We start from the raw sequence: 16,718 nt of genomic DNA on the forward strand, positions 1-16,718 counted from the left end.
ATGTGAGAACCATTTATGGACTGGTATAATCTATATATGCTGGGAAAACTCCAAAATAATAATAATAGACCTATTGGTGTTTTCTAACAGTAGACAACTAAAAGTAGTCATTCCTGAACTGGTTATAATCAATAATAATCACATTTAAAGCCCCTGTGACAGTTTGACGAATCTGCGTCTTCAACTCAAGGAGCTGGGTTTACTTCAAACGGCTAACCAACAGGCTAACAAGCTCGCATTGCTCTTATGGTTGTCTCTCCCCCAAAAGTGAAACATTTCGAGACATTTTCTTCTCAATGGCTCAAAGGTTCGTCCTTCGTATAGACGAGCTGCCTGCCACTCGACTAAAACCAGACGCAAACACAGCAAGAGACGCCCAATGTTTGAAGAGAGAGGGGAAAAAAACTTTCCCTAACTTCACTTGGCTTTTTTTTCCCGTTAGCTAGTGACTAGTTAGCCGAGAGTTGGCCCGACTCGTCATGCTAGTTAAACGAGTATTGGAGCGTCGGCCCCATGGTGTGCCCACGCCCTCCTCCTCCCCGTCATCCACGTCCGAACCTCGGCCACACTCGCGCATTCTTACCGCCGCTAACACAGAGCCCCAAAGACGAAGCAGCTTCTGTTGCCAACCGCACGTCAAACATTTCCTCAAACTCTCGCGTCAGCTCAACGCAACCGCGCCCGGTTCAACCTCGACTCGGTTCGGTTTACCTTTTAGTTGGGGCTTTCGAGGAAATCAAAAAGATAGCAAGACGGTCAGAATCCTCGGGGAAAAAAACAGCCCAAACTTCTTGATCCTCAATTATGGGAGAGTTTTGTGGCCGGTGACGTCACGCGGTGAAATTCCAAGCTGAGGTTTGCCCATGTAAGGCAGCAGGCCAGCGGGGACAGCCAGCAGGGACACCCCGCTTCTTCGCACCGTCACCCGGCCAGCTCAGCGCCGACGCCCTCTTTTCTAAAGTGGAAGTATGTTTGTCTTGAAAAAAAAAAAAGAAGTTGAATCAAACTACTTATAGCAGTGGGAAATGTTCAAGAACACATACAACTTAAAACGAATTAAGTATCATAACGTACATCATTAAAATACAGTAACATTAACGTATAAAAATGATAATTAAAAGCCATTATAGCATTATACACAGTTTAAACACTTCACTACATGGTTTTATTATTATTTGCAAAAGTATTTAATTAATATCAGTGGTGACTGCTGCAATAGGGGCACTGCCCCTCCACGCATGGTCATCACTTTTCTAGAACACAAAAATGAATGAAAAAATATATTGAAATATTTTTATCGCCTATATAGATAATAACTGTTTTCAGGCTCTTATATGTAATCATGCAAATTACTTTTTTTTCCCCCCTGTTCTAGATGCACGTTGTCCAGTTTACCAAGTATAAGTCTGTTTCGATTGCACGTTCATGACTTCATGCAAATAAATGCTAACTGCTTCCCCCTCTGCTTATCGTGATAGTTGAGTGTTTTCACAATACTGACATTGTGTCGTGTGTCTAAAAACATGCAAATACATATCGATGTTATCTTTTATGAAAACCAGCAGCGAACATTTCCAAGGGAATCGTCGCTCTGTCACGGAAACGGACAAAATCGTCTTGTCGCTCGACTGCATCTGATCGCATTGTGCTGCCAGCAATCAAAGATTCTGTTGTTTTTCCTTTCACCCCATCAGGAAGCAAAAACAGCACACACAGATGCAACACGCTGATTAAAAAAACCCCAAAGTAGTTTAGCTCTTTTCGCATCTTAGCCTCCTCGTCCGCAGGTTGCTAGAGCTAATCTCATTTGTGACGTGTGACGTTTCAGTTCCTAATTTCCAAACGGAGCCGCTAGTCACGCCCCATCGCCCGTGTGCCAGAAAAGCCGATTTCAAACAGACACCCCGGAACAAGAACTCAAGTTCGCAATCAAGGAGCAATTAGCATGCTGCGTTAGAGGACATCGGGAGCTTTGAAGTCTCGCCTTTCCTTGAGATGATGCCTTTCCATTTCACACAAGTACGGGAGTGGGGTTCCGCTTTCAGGGTCCACCGCCACAGATAAATCTCTCTCCAGATAGTTTTTTATCGCAATGTCACCATTTTAGCAACAAGCCGGAGAGAATCGCTTTGGCGTCTAATATCTTTGACGCTCTATCGTTAGCCTTATAGCATCGTTGCCATAATTGAACGAAGCATCATTTTATTTCAAATTGATCTAGTAAGAGTGAGTTAAAATAATTGTAGACTGCCTGCAATGCATTAATAGTCGACAAACAAGTAGTGGATGACAATTTGTTCCAGGACGGATATCCTGTTTGATTTGCAGGTTGGTACACTGCCCACACACAGACACCACTTCCCCCCCCCTTGCGATGAGTTAAACCTCAAACGCAGAAGACAGCAGCTGCACCCCTCACTTCCTCTTTCAACGTTTGATTGAACGCTCACCTTTCAAATCGTCGACGATTCAACTCGCACTGGCTTCCACCAAATCAACAGTTTCCAGGAATCAGAGGCGGCCCCGTTTGATTCACGACTCGAGTCAAACGACGTTGCATTCGGGTTCTGCAGCAGAAACGAAACGGGCAAGAAATATTAGCTTCTGAAAGGCTTTGAAAAGAAAAACTCTTGATTTCAGAGGATGCTGAAGGTTTAGGGAGCAAGTATTTTGTTTTTTGCACAGGGTCGTTATGCGGATACAAGTTAGCAATGCAAAATACAAACAAAATAGCATCAACCCATGCTTTTTGAAACAGACCAAAACAAAAATGTTAGAAAAAAAAAAATACTTCTAAAAGACTGTCAGACTTTCAGTGTTTTTTTTTTTTCTGTCTATGTGGCCTAGTGACAGGTCAGCGCTAACCAACATTTTGCATCAATGTAATATGAAAAGTGATGGGGTTTTTTTTGGGGGGGGGGGGGGGGGGGGGTTCACAAGGAACGGTGGCAAGCTGAGAAAAACAAGACTTTTATGGCAAGCAGGAACAACAAGCGTGTCTGGGAAGCGCATACGCCGCCTTAATTAAGAGTGTAGATAGCGCAGATTAGTCTGCAAGCACAGCAGCCACGTTAGCGGGCCAGTCACGCCTAATAAGCAAGCAACAAAAGTCGGCAGCAAGCAGGCAGAATGACGCCGAGAAAAAAAAACAATGTCCCAAAGCCACTCATCAAACAAGTCAGCGTCTTGATGGAGACCCTAGATTGTGCTAATGAATTCTAATTCTTGTGTTTGAGCATGTAAATCAAACAATCCCCGCCCGGAGCTAACGCATTAGTTAAACGTGGATGCGGGATTGTCATGCTGCAAACCTTCAAAGCGCTCCTCGTTTTGTCATTGTTGCCCCCAAATCGGTTGTGCTGATGCGCCATGAAGAAAAAACAACAACATTCAGACACGTGGAAAATGTGGCACTTTTAGTGATTGTGTGGTGAGGAATTTTGTCTATTTTTTGGTGGGAAAATACACTGCTGAAGCGGAATTAAAGTGTTTGCATTGGATATCCAAAATTATTTGTCAAAGGGTTCAGGATTCTATCTAGAGCGTGACTTTTTAAAAATAAATAGATTACACACAGGAAGTTATTTGTAAAAGAAAGAAAAATTACAAAAAAAAATTCAAAATTCAACCAAATATTTTCAAGGAATTTTGACAGAATTCAAGTTGATGAAATTTGACGAAACTAAAATATTGGACACAGCAATCCCTTTATTTTTTATTTTTTTTTTATCAAATTCTACTAAAATGTTTATAAATAATTGCGATTTCAAAATTCGACTCAATTCTTTGTACAAAGTTACTTAAGAAACCAGACGACATTACTCAACGACGTCTCACCAATCATTACATTCTGAAGAACCGCGAATGTTCCGAACTGTTCTTAATAAAGAGAAAATCAAATTGGCTGTACTTTTTAGCGGCCCTCACAAAAGTTGAGTTTGGTGTAAATAAACACATCAGGCCTCGGTGACCTCACAACATGGCGCATCTCCCAGTTGATCCTTCTTTGAAAGAATCTTCCTCTTTCCTTCCTTTCAAACGACATCAGATGACAGAGTAATCCCGCCATCATTATCAACATCAAAAACAAAATGCAGCAGGCTAGCTAGCGAGCTAGCGCTTCGCCCGTGTAACGGGATGATATGGATTATACTGGGACAACCGACCTTGCCCTCCCGCTTTTTTTTTTTTTTTGATGCCTGCCAGTGCCACTGCAGCACTCGGCCAATAAAAAGCCAAATAGCCCGCCTGATGATTAAGGTCATTCATGTAAGCTTCTAATGGCGTAAAAACGGGGGGGTAGTGATGCATAGATTTGGTTGTCCTCTTTATAAAGTCTTTTTGGTATTGCTCGATATCCTTTAATAGTTTTTTTTTGCTCGCCCCTCCCTCCATGTTGCCGTTTTGTGTAAATGACACCTTGGCGTTCCCATTTTTGTGAATAGTGGCATATAGATTTGATGTAAAAAGGTAAAAGGTTTTTTTGCTCTCTTTGCAGAGTATAAAATATTCAGATGTTAACGTCAAAGGAAAAACCAAGTTTTCCTGACCTGTCGTTGGCTTTCAAATCAATGTCCCAATCACAAATTTAATCCGCCCCGTTTATCCCGGGATGACCATGGATCTGACAGGGAATTTTCCCGCCAACGTCCCCCGAGGGCTCAGCTTGGTTAGGCCCTCCGCGGTGATGGAAACGTGTTGGACTAATTTGTCTTAAAACGGGATGGGCCCCATATTAGTCCACTCATCCGTCAGATTATCCCTCACTGGACGGTAGCATGACTTCTCTTCGGGCGAGATTATCTGCACGGGCGTCAATTCGACATCAAGTGTGCGGTTAAAGCGACGCTAGCAAAATAAAAAAAAGGATCAGTTTGGTTAATCGACGTCGTGTTCAACATATTTCTCCCGCAATCGTGTTTGGAATTCCCTCTTGGTGGGCGTGACCTTCCCCAGGTTGTAGATGCGACATCTGGCGTGATGTAATAACACTCCTTGGCTTTCCCCCTGCGGACAAGTTATAAAGAGCAATATCTGCTTCCCCAGATTGAGCTGAGTTTAGCTAGATTAATGCACTCAAATGTTTGTTGTATAAAGGCTGTGTTTATCAAACAATGTGTCTCCATGGCAGATGGCTCATCATCTCTGGGCGCTCACTCACTTGCCATGTTAAAGGCACAGCTAGTCTGAGTGTGTCCTAATGGGATTGGAGATTACTTTAATCTCTTTTCTGGAAAAAAATAATAATAATAAAAATATCGGTGCTTGTAACATTCACGGGAAAGCCGAGCAAGTGAAAGCTACGATCTCTATCTCGGATTTTCGCATCCCACCCATCTTTCTGGAGGACTTGAAGACAGCTTTGTCCGTCTCACGTCTTGGTATTTAGGAGAAGACAAGAAAAAAGGTTCTGGATTTATTCAAGATTGAAGATTGGATTTGCCAGCATGCCTCACTCCCTCCAGAGAAAAAAAGGTAAGATGTCTTCTTCTGGTTCCAGAGGAAAAATGCTTCGTTGCTTGGCCAATCAATCAACATAACCAACAAACTTCATCTGCATGTTAGTTGGTTGGCAATTCGGTCAAGCTGATTGGTTTATTGATTTTTGGGGAGGTTTGATTTTTTTTCCTCTGCTGGGGCTAAACGGGGGCTTGAGTAAATACATATGGAAAAGTGTGTATATGCAAACTTAAAATAATACTTAAACTTAAAATAATAATACCAGTAAAATATGATATGAAAAGGCCATAAATTAAAAGTAAGGATCATGCAAAGCGTCTGCACAACTGACACCTGATAGTCAAATGAGTGAATAAATACAAGTAGCGACTTGCCTAAAAAAATATGACACACCATAAAACTCACTAGTTTTCATTCCTAAAAGGTACTTTTAATTTGATTATAAACATGAACACTGCACTTAAATACACCAAGCAGTTCTAAAAGATTAAATCCAAATATTTTGAACTTTAAAGTTAAATACAACTGAACTGTACTTAAAAATACTGTCATGTATATAAAAAAAAAAAATAATAATAATCAAATGCTACATTATGCACAGTTGGAACATTAAGACTTCTTGAATTCAGAAACCGTTTAGAAAAGTGTACTACCACTAGAGGGCGCAGTCATGTACCACACTGAGAATCGCTACATTAGTTGATTCAGTATGTCAAGTGGACATATGCACGCATCATATCGGTGGAGAGCGGTTTAGGGATTGAGTTGATCCTGGTCAATCCCTCCGGTGTGCCCGTGTGGGATTGAAATCTAGTAATGTACTATGCGATAATTCCTTCTGCGGGAACAATACGGCGTTATGATAATGAAGGCACATGAAAAAAAGATACCATCGCAAATTTACTTGATAGGCCAACTTGAGGTAAGATATGAGAAAGGTTGGTGAAAATGGGCGGGGTTCGAAGAAATAAACGCTGCTTGTTTATCTTTTGAAAGATTTATTCTGCAGGTGGCATTCCAACCGAGCGAGGAGGCTCGCCGTGTGGAAAATTCCAAATTTGCAGGTCACATTCCTGCCTGGTGCTAAAAGTCTTGATTCTACACGCTTTGGTTTTTCCTAAGAATTGAAATAAGAGCCAAGTCGTGCCAAAAGAGAAACACACCCTAACTTCTCGAACATTGGCTGTTCGAAAATATTTCTTAAAAAAACGATAGAAAGCAATAAAATTGATTCCGATGAATGAGTGTAGAATGATTTGCAGTCATACCTGCACGTATGCTACTTTGGAAAAAAAAAAAAAATGCGGGTTGCCTGCGGGCACACAGAAAAGCTTTCATGTGGCATCGGGGAATTTCTATGTAAACTAAAAGAACTAATTTTTGCTGGTAATTAATCCTCATTGTCATCAGAGATGGCAATATAAATATATATATGCAACAAAACATGATCGTGGACATGCGTGTTGCCCTGTCAGGGCTTTTTAAAAATAAATAAAAAAGAAGCCAAAGTTAACAATAAGAAAAGAGTTTGGAAAGAAAAGAACAAGAAAGAGGAGGAGTAGCTATGTCGCTAACAGCCCCAACATCTCCGTGTGTGTTTGGGTGTTACAGCCGTGTTGCATCATGCCGCTCAGAAAAAAGAAAAAAAAAAAAAACTCTTTGCTGACAATGAACACTCAAGTCGGCACAATTTTGCTGCGAAAACCTCAGACAAAAGTGAAGCACTTTGCAAGTGAGGCAACCTCCGGGCCTCGGGCTTTTGTCACCCGCCACCCGTGTAAAAAAAAAAAAAAAAAAAAAAAAAAAAAAAAAGTGAGGCCGGACTTTTTACGCATTTATTCCTCCGCGACGTGGAATGGGCGGACCGACTCTTGCCCAAGCAAAGATGGAAGCCGTGTCACATATTTGACTTCTATCTCGTGCGCGGATTTTTTTAGCCAATCAGAGAGGTCAAAGGCCATCAAGGCTCATCGCCATTTTGTACATATTGTCCCACCTGCTAAGGTGGTTTGTTTCAATGCTTTAGTCCGTTTCTAGCAAACAATGCTAAATGTCCCTTGAAAGTGTTTTTCCTCATCTTGGCAAGAAAGCGTCGTCGTCATCCTTGAGCAAATGAAAATCTGGCAAATGCCGCCACACTTGCGCTGCATTATGCATTAGCATGCCGGGAGAGCAGCGCCTCCAACATCCCCCGAGTGGATGGAAATAAAGTTGACGCTGCTCTTTGTTTGCACTCTTAATTATTTGATTTTTTTTTTTTTTTTTCGGCCGGCTCTCTTATGGTTTGTTTACACATGCAGTGATTTTTTTTTGTTTGTTTGTTTGTTTTTTTGCGGGAGGCAGGATAACAGCGGATGCAGATGGGCGGATGCTCCGGCGTTCCTCAAAGGGGGAAAAGCAACGTCAGATACATTACGACGCAGAGTGTCACAGTACAAATGGGTTAAAACAGAAAAGGAAACTGCAGGCGGCGTTGATTTGGGTCACGTCACGTCGGGAGGCTTGATGAGCGGCGGAGGGCTGCTCACGTCCGTTTAACGGCGCCTATCGATCGAGAGCTTTCGTTAATTGTTTTCAAGGCCGAAAATGTGCAAAACAAGGGGGATGGGGCATGAAATGTGTAGAGATCAAGTTTAAAAATACAAATATTTTTAGAATATATTTTACTTTAAAAGTGTCCAAATGTTTTAAATGAATTTAAATCCAATTCATTTAAAAATACAAATATTTTTAGAATATATTTTACTTTAAAAGTGTACAAAAGTTTTAAATGAATTTAAATCCAATTCATTTAAAAATACAAATATTTTTAGAATATATTTTACTTTAAAAATGTTTTTTTTTAATCAAATCGCATGGTGTACATTAAAAAATAATAATAAGTCATCATTTGAGAAAAAGTCATCTGTATAAATCGCCGAGGTCTAAATCCTCCAGATTTTTCTTGCTGACGTAAAACTTTAAATCATTCTCCGACAGCTGGAGTTAGCCCACTCGAGTTCTCGGTGTCTCAAATGTCATATCCCAATGTACGATTTCTCGATGGTGTGCATTACGGCAAGCGATGTATTTCTGAATCAAAGTAACATTGTGTTATGGCGTTTTTGTGGCTTGCAAGTGCACAAATTGTCGCTTCTGTGCATGAGAGCCGACAAGAACGGGAAATCCCTGTTTTGGAATCACCACAAACAGACTTTCCACGGTGAGTCAACGGCCACTTTCTACACGCGAAGCGTTCCTGTCACTCAACATCTTGGCGCTGATGCTGGCGGTGTCCTTTTGAACACAAACAAGTTCAATTGATGTTATTTTTACTGAATCAATTCATTGTGTGATAAACAGCACACACCCTCCATTAGATGTTCTTATCACACTTGATCCTTTTGTCCCGTGCAACCCGATTCAACGTACTGTTGCGTCGATTAAAAGAAAACAAAGATTTTTTAAAATATATATTCTACATTTATATATGTTTAACACATTAAAAAGCATTTAAATACAGAAAATGACAACTAAAATTCTAATTCAAAATATACATACCACTTTATTATAAACTATAAGACTGTATGAACTAAAATAAATGAAAAGGCAGATAAAGAAGTTTGAATGAAATGTACAAAATAATGAATTTGAATCAAATACAATAAGAAAGTCAATATAAAATCTAAAGAAAATACTTCAAATTAAAAATAGAACCCAAATATTTATAATGAACCTCAAATAATATAAACAATGATATTTAAAGGTATTAGTCTATTTCAAGTATAGGACTGAAATACAATAAAAGCAAATGAGGATACCATTAAAATTTAAACAAAACATTTAATTTGCATATTCATAATAAATTCATGAAAAATAATACTGTAAATGTATACAGAACTAAAGTAATTCCTAATAATTCACAAATACTTGTTTAATAGTAAAAGCATTTACTCCCTTACCGCGACTCACAACTATTTTTTCCCAGTTTTCTGAACGCGCATCACCTTTAAAGTTGCGTCTCCGCTGTCACTATTTTATCAACGATGACGCGTTCACGGACATTCAACAAGTATGCCACTTGCCGCTTCTCCAGCCGACGACAATAACATGCATCGAGTTGAACTCCAAACACTACCGCAACTAACCAACCATCTTATAACAAATCGAAGTTATATAAAGAAGCATCAAATGTGCTGTCCACGGGCACCAACACCGCCCCCCACCCCCCCGGTGATGCCGACGTTCGGGCTCCTTAAGTGGACTCTCTCCCTTCGAGGTGACGACTCCAAGCCGCTTCTCAGAAGCTCCGCGGAGGGGCGGGGCTCAGAGACGTGTGACGTCACACACTTTGGACTCCACCAACCTTGCACGGGGGGAGTCCGTGATAGCATGCTTGTCCCGTGTTGGTTATTTTACCATAAAATAGTCGATTAAAGTGACTTGCCTGTCAATTTAATATTTTAGGTAGACGTGAATATTGATTTGGGGTGGCAATATAGAAGAGAAGAGGAAAGGAATAGGGAGTTGAAGCCGGAGGGGGTTGAGCGGCCTCTCCCCCCTGGCCGGAGACGTTGGTACGATCCCGGGCTCAAATTCCGAGAATTGAGCTCGTCTGATTCTTAGAACTGGGCTTCTTAGAAGTGGTGATGCAAGAAGTTTCTAGGAAAGCGCTACCAGGTGATTTTTGACAAATTTCATTTTTTACATTATCCCTCCCCTCTTTTCTCCTCCCTCTCATCTTCCCTCGTAATTATTTCCCGGGGATTTATCCTTCCAATGTCACCGTATTGAGTGAATTTGTCTGTGCGCGTACTTGTTCAGCAGCGGCAGCGGCTCTCCGGCTGTCAGACATCCGACAAGCCTGAACCTTCCTTCCCCCTTTCACCACTTCACCGCACCTTCCCATTCCCCTTGCTTCAGTCTCTTCCCGAGGCTTTCATCCGCAAAAGCTTCGCAACCCCCTCCACCACCACCCTCGGTCCTCCGCGGCTTCTCGAGCCGAGATAATGCGCGCGTCAGGCGGCTGCAGCTAGGGCCGGAGCCGCCCCCTCCGGTGCTCCCGGTTGTCACGCATCACCAACTTTAACTTGGGATGTTTTCGGGTTTTTTTTTTGGGTCAAACTAAATGATGTATTTGCTATGCATTATTGTAGAGATGCGAGCAGTCAACGTGACATTGTTGCGTAAATGTGCATAATAGTGTTGTATCGTGCGTGCGTTTCCGAGGTGGAGTTGTCAACTTGTCTCTTTGCGTTTGCGCAAAGTGGGGTTGCGTGTGCACGTTGCATGCTTTTTTTTTTTTTTTTTTGCGTTGTTGTAACGCTTGAGGGATTGAATTTGCAGCTAAATCTGTATGCATGCTGGGGCTAAATAAATAAGAAAGTACAGTAAACGAATGAAGTACAGTCAAGTCGAATCCCAAAAATATGGAAAAAGTGCGTGAGGAAAAAAAATGTAGTTTTGAGTTTAAGCCGCGACAAAACATCAATTGAGCATGCATCTTACTTTAACTGTCAAACTGTTAAATCTCAGTTTTTCACTTGTATAACACTTAATAATTGGCTCCTGTGCTTGGTTTAAAAAAGTCAAAATGTATTTAAAAGTTGCATTTGATCAATTCAATTCAAAGTATGTTATTTTCGTGCATGTGCATGTTTTATCTGTATTTTTGCCACCCCCTGAAAAAAATCCGTCTTTTTATTAAGTTTATTTATTGCCTACTGTCGCTTTGTCACGCACTTTTTGCCGTGCGCAGCTCAGTCGTTTTCACGCCGTGCACTTTTCCCCCCTCCCCTTATTATAATTCATTTAAATAATTTGTTGTCCTCTTCTTGTCAACCCGCGTTTCCCTCAAAGCCGCGGTTGAGGAGAAGAGGAAAAAAAAAAAAAAAAACAGGGTGTCAAAATTTAAATGTCCCAAACCGGCGTAGTCGGCTAAATTGCGCCCTCTAACGGCACTCAGAGGAAATGCAAATGGCTCCTTCAAAATGCAGTTTAACCAAGTCTGACATGCAACTAAAGTGTAAATGTGCATTTTCTGCGTGTGTACCCCAACCCCCCCCCCCCCCCCCCCCCACTCCAGAAGTCGGCAGGATGTCTTGCTTGGCCGACAGCTGCATCCAGTTCACGCGTCACGCCAGCGACGTCCTGCTCAACCTGAACCGCCTCCGCAGTCGGGACATCCTCACCGACGTGACCATCCTGGTCAGCAGGCAACAGTTCAGGGCGCACAAAACCGTCCTCATGGCTTGCAGGTATGTAGCAACGGTACTCGTGTCTGGCGCTGTCAAAAAGGATGACTGATCTTCTCGTCTTTGCCTCCACACAGCGGGCTCTTCTACACCATCTTCACCGACTCGCACAAGTGCAACCTCAATGCCATCAGCCTGGACCCCAAGGTGGACCCGGAGGGCTTTGCCATCCTGCTAGAGTTCATGTACACCTCCAGGCTAGCGCTCAGGGAGAGTCTGATCATGGCCATCATGAACACGGCCGTCTACCTGCAGATGGATCACGTGGTGGACACCTGCCACCGCTTCATCAAGTCCAGGTTGGAGAAGAAGTCTTTGTGTGTCTTTTCATGTGGACCTGGCATTTTTCCGGTTGTTTTTCTCTGTGCTCCAGGATCTCACAGTGCAGTACTTATTACTTCCGGGCGTTGACTTGGTGCCATCTTGTGATCTTTTCAAAAGAGTTCAAAGGCTGCCAATTCTAAAATGATTCAAAGTGAACCGAAAACCGCACCTTCACATTTCGTCTCTTCTCTTGCAGCGATCCGACCGTCAAGCTCCCCAGAGACGAATTCCTGGTGAGCCCTCTGGTTCTGCCCCAGGACGTCCACGCGTACCGCCCTCACGATATGGTGGACGCCTTGCACGGCCGCGTGGCGCCTTTCAGGGACGCGCGGCCGGCGTACAGCTCCGGCATGCTCAACGGCGTCACCACCCCCGGCAACTACCACCTCTACGGGCAGTTCCCCATGACGGGATTCCCTTTCCCTCTCTGCAAGCTGACCGACGCTAAGAACGCCTTCAGCGACCTGTCACGGAGCGGGATCCACCACAAGCACCCGCACGACGCCGCCGCCATCAGCAGGGCCGAGTACGCCCGGGCGGTGGGCTCCTCCGGCATCCTGCACGCCGCAAACTTCGCCCCCAGGGAGTTCGGGCGGGAGGACGAGGTGAAAAAGGAAAGCCACGAGGGGCTCGGGCTACCGCTGGGCCTGGGCGGGAGGAAGCGGGTCTACCCCGTCTTGACCCTTGAACCTCAAAAAGACAAAGAGCACATCCCGCCAAGCGAGGAGGACATGATCCATCACCACTACCCTCTTGGGATCTCCTCCGCTGGGCGTAAGAGTCTCATGAGCAGCCCACAGAGCCCCCTCAAGTCAGACTGCCAACCCAACTCCCCGACAGAGTCCAGCAGTAGCAAGAACGCCGGACTGTCGCAGGCCGGGGCGCAGCAGGCGGGGGCGGGAACGCAGGACCCCAAAGCCCGCAACTGGAAGAAGTACAAATTCATCGTGCTCAACCAGAGCGCCAGGGAGGACGAGGCTGGCCTGCGGAACCCCGGACTGTGCTCGCCTCAGCGTGTCGGCCTGCAGCCGTATCTCCACGCCGGGGACAATTTGGAGGTGCAAAGCGCAAGGAAGAGCGTCGAGGATCATCCCATGCCGCAGACCAGTCGACTCAACAACATCATCAGCAGGTGAGGAAAAGCTCTGGAGGTGATGACATTTTAGTTGCTGGTGTCGATTCTCAGTCACCAGGATTGTGGTAAATCCACAAAAATAGAAATGTGGATTTTCAACTTTTCGAAAACAAAGAGTCCGGTTTCTTCAGTTCTACTTTTGTGGCTGTTGGACTTGTCCCTCTAATTGGAACAATCCACACGCTTTGTTATTAACTTTCAACTACGACGGTCTAAAAATTGCACTACAATTGCTTGTTGAACAGCCAAGAAGAATCCGGTTGCTTTAATTCGACTTCAAGAAGTTTCCGACTTCTCTTTGTGACCTGCTATTCCTGCCACGCTTTATTCTTTGTTTTGTACGGTCTAAAAGTTGTTTTTGTTGTTGTCTTATTTGAATGGTGGCAACGGCACACTTTTTTGGTTGAGGGAAAACCCCTGGTTCCCTCAATCATCACGTCACATCAATTCAAAAGCTTTTTTGGACTTGTCTTACCACTTCTCGTGTCATTTCAGGAAAATGGGCTAAATTCCAATTTTAGCTTTAATGGCTCAGTCAACATTTGACAAGATGCTACGTGAGCTAAACTATGTGACGTTTAATAAAGGCTCTTTTAGCATGTTGTCGCGCCAACGTAACCATTGCTCTTTTCGACTGATATTCATGCGTTTCCTCTCAAGTGCGCTGGATGGCTCGGTGAGAAGCGGCGAGGCCCAACAGCCAACGCGCTACCTCAAGCGCCTCAACTGCTCATCGTGCGGCGCCCAGTCGCCCCAGCACTCCGAGGTCTGCCCCTCCCGGTCAAGGCTGGGCGAGGACATGGCCGAAATGCATTCGGAATACTCCGACTCCAGTTGTGGTAGGTCTGATCAACGATTCCCTTTTACCGATGAATTATTTTGGATTTGTCGGTCCACACGTTTCATTCTTTATCGGCGCTTCCTCCCGAACAGAAAACGGCACCTACTTCTGCAACGAGTGCGACTCCAAGTTTGCAGAGGAGGAAGCTCTGAAGCAGCACGTGCTCCAGGTCCACAGCGACAAGCCCTACAAGTGCGACCGATGCCAGGCCGCCTTCCGTTACAAAGGCAACCTCGCCAGCCACAAGACCGTCCATACGGGTGTGCACACTTTCGCTTTCCCTCCCTGGCTGTCACACCCTATGACACTAAGGAGTTAATCAAAAGTCTATTGGTGTTTTTCAGATTTGTTGTTTTTGGGCTCACCACCTGTTGTGTTTGCAGGCGAGAAGCCATATCGCTGCAACATCTGCGGTGCTCAGTTCAACCGACCAGCCAACCTCAAGACTCACACTCGCATCCACTCAGGAGAGAAGCCATACAAATGTGAAACGTGCGGCGCTCGCTTCGTACAGGTCCGATTCTTTTTTTTTTTTTTTTTTATGAATAAATCGAAATTCGGTGGGCCTCAACATGCCTGAAAACCTAATTTTCTGACCCAAAAAAAAAAACATTTTGACTAACTTGCTGTGATTTTTCTCCCGGCAGGTCGCCCACCTCCGAGCCCACGTGTTAATCCACACGGGCGAGAAGCCGTACCCTTGCGAGATCTGCGGAACGCGCTTCCGCCACCTGCAGACCCTTAAGAGCCACCTGCGCATACATACCGGCGAGAAGCCCTACCACGTATGTCCCCATTTATTTTTCTTATTCCATGCTTTCGAAAACCGTAACCGTTTTTTTTTCCCTTCTGCAGTGTGAGAAATGCAACTTGCACTTCCGCCACAAGAGTCAGCTTCGTCTCCACCTGCGGCAGAAGCACGGCGCCATCACCAACACCAAAATCCAGTACCGCATTTCTACCGACACGATGCCCACAGACCTCAGCAAGGCCTGTTAAAACGGCGGATTTGAAACCCGAGCAGCTCCCTTTGACGTGTACAATCATCCAAAAACGCTCGTGCCGCACTTTGTTCATGGGACTAATTGAAGTGGACTTTTTTTTTTTTTTTATTGTGCGCTACAACAAAAGGTGGAGTTGTTGCATTCTGATTTTATTTGGCGGTAGCGTAGGTTGAGGTTTCCACGCGGGCTACAAAATGGTGTCAGAAGTTATCAAAATCGATGTCATTGAAAAGAGTAGCCTACTCCGATTACAGACTAACTAGTGCAATGGGGTTGTTTTTTTTTTTTTGTCTGTGCAATTTGAAATTTTGCACAATAGTAGAAGCTCTCGAGGGCTCTACATAGGCCAAAAATGTTATTGCTTCATTCAATTATTTATTTTAAGAACCAATTTTACTTTCCAAGGATTTTTGTGCAGTGAATGCAGGTAGCAGATTTATTCCGTTTTTTTTAAATTTGGATCGTGTTCAATATTTGGTAGCATCACTCGAGACGTCCACCTAAAGCGATCCCCCACCACCTTTTGATGTGTACAATCATTTAAGACGCTAGTGCCACACTGTGTTCGGACAAATCAAAATGGCAATGTGCCGCTAATGATAAAAAAAAAAAAAACGGGTTTCCACTACATGTGAACGTGGAGTCACTTTATGGTTTCTATACGTACAGATCTATATAATAAGTATGTGTATGTATGTTTCTATGCTTCGAAAGTACGAGTATAAAGCTTTATTTTGTCGAAGAACGGAATGTATTAAAAAAAAAAAGTGATTTTTAAGGAGAAGATTCAAAAAAAAAAAATACAGTATTTTATATCAGAGCTTACTTTTCTGGAAACATTGACTGACGGGTGGTAATATATATTTTGAAAATGACGGCAGTCGTCTTCATTTTTAAGCACCATTGTGAAATGAGTTAAAAAAAATAATAGAAAAAAAAAATTTGTCCAACAACTGCTTATGCATGAGCCACTCGAGGGGTACGGTTATAAATCTTGTGACATATTGTGTATTTATACATATTTGTGGAATTGTTCTCTGCAGGCGGAGCCAATCATCTTTGATGTTTAATTCAATTTTGATGTATTTGTATAGGTGTTTTTCTTCTTTTTGGGGGATTGATATTGAATTTTGTTTTTCATAAGTGAAGACTTGGATTTCATTTTTTTTTCTTTTTGGTCATTGACGTACAGTTGTGTAGTTGTCACTTTGTACATATATACACTGTGGATTCAATGTGCCTTTTCTCCACGGCAACGCAATTAAGGTACAACCGCCCCCCTCGCCCCAACTCTTCCCTGTGTGTGTTTGTGTTTTTCATTGCTTGTCACTAACTTTAAAAACATGCAAAATGCATCACTGTAAATCTTTTTGGATTGGAATTTTTTAACGGAATTTAAAAACTATTGTACAATGTCCTTTGATGTATGAATGTAAAATAAAGTTATTTGTATGTATAAACAGGAGTGGCCAAACTTTTTTTTAGTGGGAGGAAAAAATATTTTTTTACCTAAAAATTAAAAAAAAATCTCTATAAATAAAAATACTTTCCATCCCAAAATATGACATTAACGAAGGTTTACAAAGCGCCCTTGTGTAGATTAAAAATCACATCTTGCTCAAAACAAGTTTCACGAGGTCTACTTTTAAGCTAAGGGTACATAACTGTATGAAATATTATGACAGAACATTCGAGAAGAAAAAGAGACCAAAAATGTCTTA

At 43.1% G+C, this 16,718-nt stretch overlaps 2 protein-coding genes across 9 annotated transcripts in view; one reads left to right on the top strand and one right to left on the bottom strand.

Annotated features, from left to right (window-relative positions):
• The window catches only part of lpp (LIM domain containing preferred translocation partner in lipoma), a 69,033-nt gene that overhangs the window by 52,159 nt on the left and 156 nt on the right, over positions 1–16,718 (bottom strand). For 4 of the 6 annotated variants that reach the window (XM_061297120.1, XM_061297117.1, XM_061297121.1 and 1 more), the window contains exons 2-3: positions 2,451–2,567; positions 712–976 (exon numbers count right to left, since the gene is read on the bottom strand). The gene's annotated coding sequence lies outside the window, so the exon portion shown is untranslated. The other 2 variants (XM_061297119.1, XM_061297122.1) reach the window with 2 other exon arrangements.
• Positions 10,071–15,633, top strand: bcl6aa (BCL6A transcription repressor a). Of its 3 annotated transcripts, none has more exons than XM_061297092.1 (9): positions 10,071–10,119; positions 11,525–11,696; positions 11,771–11,992; positions 12,214–13,149; positions 13,813–13,991; positions 14,086–14,253; positions 14,338–14,507; positions 14,641–14,778; positions 14,849–15,633. In XM_061297092.1, the coding sequence occupies exons 1-9, from the start codon at positions 10,089–10,091 to the stop codon at positions 14,990–14,992; spliced, it is 2,160 nt and encodes a 719-aa protein (XP_061153076.1). In that variant the 5' UTR covers positions 10,071–10,088; the 3' UTR covers positions 14,993–15,633. The 3 variants fall into 3 exon arrangements, with proteins under 3 accessions (XP_061153076.1, XP_061153078.1, XP_061153077.1); XM_061297094.1 differs by having other exon boundaries at positions 14,377–14,507; XM_061297093.1 differs by having other exon boundaries at positions 10,082–10,119; positions 11,528–11,696.

Source organism: Syngnathus typhle, linkage group LG14 (assembly GCF_033458585.1).
Source record: "Syngnathus typhle isolate RoL2023-S1 ecotype Sweden linkage group LG14, RoL_Styp_1.0, whole genome shotgun sequence".
NCBI classification, from domain to species: Eukaryota; Metazoa; Chordata; class Actinopteri; order Syngnathiformes; family Syngnathidae; genus Syngnathus; species Syngnathus typhle.